This window comes from Octopus bimaculoides, chromosome 23 (genome assembly GCF_001194135.2).
Source record: "Octopus bimaculoides isolate UCB-OBI-ISO-001 chromosome 23, ASM119413v2, whole genome shotgun sequence".
Lineage (NCBI taxonomy): Eukaryota > Metazoa > Mollusca > Cephalopoda > Octopoda > Octopodidae > Octopus > Octopus bimaculoides.
The window spans coordinates 20,230,655-20,236,173 of record NC_069003.1 but is presented as its reverse complement, the minus strand read 5'-3'; the positions used below and the strand labels follow the sequence as shown (position 1 = coordinate 20,236,173).

Below are 5,519 nucleotides of genomic sequence, written 5' to 3'. Positions count from 1 at the left end.
GACCACCAGATAAGGGATCGGGGGACCCTGTCAAAGGCTTTCTCCATGTCAACGAAAGCCAGGTACAGAGGTTTATCCTTAGCTAGGTATTTCTCCTGCAACTGTCTCACTAGAAATAAGGCATCAGTAGTGCTTTTACCTGGCACAAACCCAAACTGCATCTCATCTAAATTGATTCGCTCCCTAATTAGTTGGGCTATGACCCTCTCTGTAACTTTCATAACCTGATCTAACAGCTTGATGCCTCTGTAATTATTTGTATCTAAAGCGTCCCCTTTACCTTTGTAGCAGTTGACTATGATGCTGCTACACCAGTCATTGGGTATGACTCCTTCGTGTATCACCTGGTGCATCACCATCATTATTATTATTTATGTTCTGAGTTCAAATTCTGTCAAGGTCAACTTTGCCTTTCATCCTTTTGGGATCGATAAATTAAGTACCAATGAAATACTGGGGTCGATGTAATTGACTAGTCCCTTCCCCAATAATTTCAGGCCTTGTGCCTTTAGTAGAAAGAATTATTATTGTTATTGTGATAGCAGAGGAGAGGAATAGTGGTGGTGATGATGATGATGCTGGTAATGGTGGTGGTGGTGATGATGATGGCATGTTACCCTTTTATTTGCAGGCTTGGGATGATGTTGAACGAAAATCCAAGGTAGCCGTGACACCATTTGAATACAAGAAAGCTGTTGTACTCAACCAGGAGAAGAGTAAATTGAGTCTTGGAGAAATCTATGAGAGAGAATTCCTTCAACAACAGCAGGTAAGATAATCTTAACCCTACAAAGCAGCAGAACAAACATTTATAGTCACCATAGTTAAATGAATGTTGAACACAAAACTAAAATGTCTTAACCTTTTGGCATTCACAATTTCTCTGTCAACTGTAATGCTTATTTATTCACATTGTTTTTAATGTATCATGCAGCTTTGAGACTTTGATGCGATTATTTGACATTGCAGGGTAGGTGTGAAAAGTTAGATCTGGCTGGTTTGAACATACAACAGGTAGAATATTTTAGCTGGATATGGCTGGTTTGAATGCTAAAGGGTTAAAATAATTTAGTTCTTAGTAATATAGTTTCTTCCATTATTTTGGTAGTTATATAAATATTTATGTAAAATAAATTCAAATATTGATCACTTTTTACATATGTATGTGTACACACCCACCCACATATATGTGTGTGTGTATATGTATGTGTGTGTATATATATATATATATATATATATATTTACTTACACACACACATGAACAATCTGATATTTTGCTGTTATTTCGGCACACTGGTACCATATACTCGAGTCTCCCTCGAAACGAATTTATATTGCTAGTGTAATGTACATGCAAATAGTGTAAAATGTATCTGTTGATGTGCAACAGCACTGTTCTTGTTCACCTGTGGGGTGATTCATTTTGAGGTATATAGTGTTTTGTAACACTCTATGTCTTAAAGGGACTTTTCTCAGTTTAAAAGCACTTAGACAAAATGCTTAAATTAAGTATTGATGACATCAATAATGTTTATGTTATAGGAGCTGCTTCTGTCTCAGAATTTGATGATTTTATATATATAGGTATCTGTATGGCTGTGCAGTTTAAGAAGTTTGCTTCCTATCCACATGGTTTTAGGTTCAGTCCTGCTGTGCAGTATCATGAGCTAGTGTCTTCTCTATTCCTAAGCTGACCAAACAAATGAGTGGATTTGGTAGATGGAAACTAAAAGAAGTCTGTTGCGTGTGTGTGTTGGGGGGTGTTTATACCTCCTCCTCTGGATATCTCATGATACAAGCAGCAATCCTTCCTTTCCAGTCTTCTGTGAAAACGTCCAATGTTGAGCCATTACCTTTCTTGGAAACAAGTGTGGATTAGCAACAGGAAGGCATTTAAGCATAGAAAGTCTGCCTCAACAAATTTTGTCTAACCTATGTGATCATGGAAAAGAGGACATTAAAATATTGATCAGGATAATAGCCACACACACACACACACACACACACACACATAGATGTGCCGAAAGTTATGCACCAAAACATTTGCCATTTTATTTATATTGTTGTAATTATTATTGTTATTATTATTATTATTTTTATTATTATTGTTATTATTATTATTATTATTATTATTATTATTATTATTATTATCATTAGCACGCCAGGTGAAATGTTTCGTGGCATTTTGTCTTGTTTTCACATTTTGCGCTCAAATTCTGCTGAGGTTGACTTTGCCTTTCATCCTTTCAGGGTCAGTAAATTAAGTACCAGTGAAATACTGGGGTTGATGTAATCAATTTATCCCTTCTCCCAAATTTCAGGCCTTGTGCCAATAGTAGAAAGGATTATTATTATTATTATTATTATTATTATTATTATTATCATCATTATTCATCATTTCATCCGTCATGTACAAGTATTTGTGTATTCATCATTATTTTATTTAAATATAAAAAGTGTTGTTTTTGAAATGTGCAGTATATATTAAATGGGTTTTAATCTTGGTTTGTGACTTTTGGCTCTCCCTGATATCTGATATCTATCTATATATATATATACACACACACTCACATTAATGTGTGTGTTTACAATTGCCTTCTATGAAAGTTACTCATTACAAGCATTGTTGTTGTCAACAAATTATTTGTTTACTTAGCACCTTCAAAGACCTGTGAAGTAAAAGATCCCTTACTTGAAAAACTGTCAAAGAATCTATGATAAGAAGGGTATCCATCTGTAAAATAATGCCTCAATGATCTATTCATCTAACCCATGCCAGCATCGAAAACAAACACAAAATTTATGTACAATGGGCTTCCTTTCAATTTCCATCTACCAAATTCACTTGCAAGAATTTGATTTATCTCAGGCGTTAATATTGGATGAAATGACTTGGGGCATGTGTTTTGACTCTTTACATTCCAAGATTTAACTCTGCTAAGGTCAAGATTGCCTTTTATCATTTTTGAGTCAATAAATACTGTATTTTTCAGTATGCAAGTTGAATTTTTCTGACCAATATTTACAACTAAAAAAGGTAGGCTGACTTATACACCAAGAGGACTTTGGAGGACCAAAAATTCCAAATGAAATGCAAGAGGATTTGGAAAGATAATGATAATATTTGAATGTTTACACTATATACTGCATCAACTAGTATACTGAAAAATACATAGGCATCATAGAGGAAATGACAAGAGACCAAGGCTTTGGGCAGTTTGCTGTGCTTGAGAAAAAACGTCAAGCTAAGTAAAATTATACATACAGACATGTCCTCTATGTCCCTCTGTTAGCTGAGAGGTCTTAGTTTTGCAGGTTCATGAGTGTTGGTGCCATGTGAAAGCACCCATACCAGTGCCATGTAAAAGTACCTGTGCGAGTGTCATGTAAAAGTGTCCATGCCATTGCCATGTAAAAGTCGTGTTTCAGGTGTCACGTTAAAAGCACCCTGTGAAATGGTTGGCATTAGGAAGGGCATCCAGTCATAGAAACTATGCCAAAACAGACAAAATGGTGCCCAAGCAGCTCTCCAGCTGACCAGCCCCTATCAAACCAGCTTGGAGAACAGACATTAAATGAGGATGATGATGAATTCCAATCCAGAACAGAATGTTAGAATAGTTAAAGGAATGCCCTGCAAATGTCTATTTCTGCCGTTTGTGTTCTGCATGAAGGTCTCATCTCCTGTCATCAGCGTAAAAAGTTATAAGCTTAGGGAATCCTTAAGCAAGTTTTTAGCTGATCACTATGAATGCCAGCAGACTAACTTTTATTTTAAGCCTGATACTTATTCTATTGGCCTCGTTTTTTGCCAAACCACTAAGTTATGGGGACGTAAACAAACCAACACTAGTTTTCAAGCAGTGGTGGGGGACAAACACAGGCACGCTTACTCACACACACACACACACACACACACACACATGACAGACTTCTTTCAGTTTCCATCTACCACTCACAAGGCTTTGGTTTGCCTGAGGCTATAGGAAAAGACACTTGCCCAAAGTGCTATACAGTGGGACTGAACCTGAAACCATGTGGTTGGGAAGGAAGCTTCTTACCACCCAACCATGCTTGCACCCATATATTAACAAAGTAATTTAAACTTTAAAATATTTTATAAGTGCCGGTTTGGCTGTGTGGTTCAAAAACCTGCTTCCAAATGACATGGTTTCAGGTTCAGTCCCACTGTGTAGCATTTTGGGCAAGTATCTTCTGTTATAACCTAGGGCCTTGTAGGTGAATTTGATAGAAGGAAACTGAAAGAAGCCTGCCATACATGTCTATGTGTGTGTTAATGTCTCCTTGTCTTGGCATCATATGATAGTTGTAAACAAGCATCACTGTCATATATGTGGTGTCTCTATTTCCACTTTCCAATCTTCTGTGAAAAACATGTCTGGCCATGGGGAAATATTACCTTTCTTGGAAACAGATGAGGGTTGGTGATAGGAAAGGCATCATCTGGCTGTAGAAAATCTGCCTCAACAAATTCCATTCAATGCATGCAAGCATGGAAAACTAAATATTAAAACTATGATGGTGGTAGTAATAATGATAATGATAATGTTTGTCCATCAGTGATGACAGGTCATCACATTGGAGAAGAAGATGGATCACAGTGCATCTGGGTGTGGTTGATCAGGCTCGGAAGGTTCTGCTGTGGGTTGGGCACTGGTGGTCTGATGGGTATGAAGGCAAGGAGTTGGCTCTGGACTTGTGCAGCTCACATTTTCTCTGTGTTCCTGCAATCCTATTCTGTTGGTAGGAGGTTGTACCTCTGTTGGAGCAGCTATGCTAGGCAGATTGGTCCTGTGTTTGCATTTCTCAGGTGTCAGGGTTGATCTGAAAGCACTTCAGTGAGGCTTTGAGTGTATTTTTGAAGCAGTTTTTCTGCCCACCATGGTGGCAGTAACGACAGTGCTGAAGTTGATGATGATAATGTTGGTGATGTTCTGATATCTTTTTTGCAGCCTGAAACAAATGACAAGGAGAAAGGAGAAGACCCATTACATGAAGAAATTGATAAAATGATGAATTCCCTTTTTCTGAAATTAGACTCCCTGTCAAACTTCCACTTCACACCAAAGCTGGTAAGCTACAAAGAGAAATCTCTCTCTTTTATGTATCAATGAGTGTGTGTGACTGCATTAGAGAAAACAAATTTACAATCAGCAATTAGAATTAGATGCAGGCGTGTCTGTGGTAAGAGGTTTGCTTCCCAACCACATGGTTCAGGGCCAACCAAAGCTTTATGAATTAATTTTATATATATATATATATATATATATATATGTGTGTGTATGTGTGTCTTTGTCTTTGTCCCCCACCACTACTTGATGACAGGTATTGGTTTGTTTACATCCCTGTAGCTTATTGGTTTGGTGAAAAAAAAATCCAATTGAATAAGTACCAAGCTAAACAAAATAAGTACTGGGGTCGATTTGTTGGAATAAATCCTTCAACGTGGTGCCCCAGCATGGCCACAGTCCAGTGACCGAAACCAGTTCAAATATAAA

At 37.3% G+C, this 5,519-nt stretch overlaps 1 protein-coding gene across 1 annotated transcript in view; it reads left to right on the top strand.

Moving 5' to 3' along the window:
* Window positions 1-5,519, top strand: part of LOC106873785 (U3 small nucleolar ribonucleoprotein protein MPP10) — a 34,108-nt gene that overhangs the window by 17,606 nt on the left and 10,983 nt on the right. The window contains exons 7-8 of the mRNA XM_014921293.2: window positions 632-769; window positions 4,974-5,125. Of these exons, the coding sequence (XP_014776779.2) occupies window positions 632-769; window positions 4,974-5,125 (290 nt within the window). The remainder of the gene's footprint in view (window positions 1-631; window positions 770-4,973; window positions 5,126-5,519) is intronic.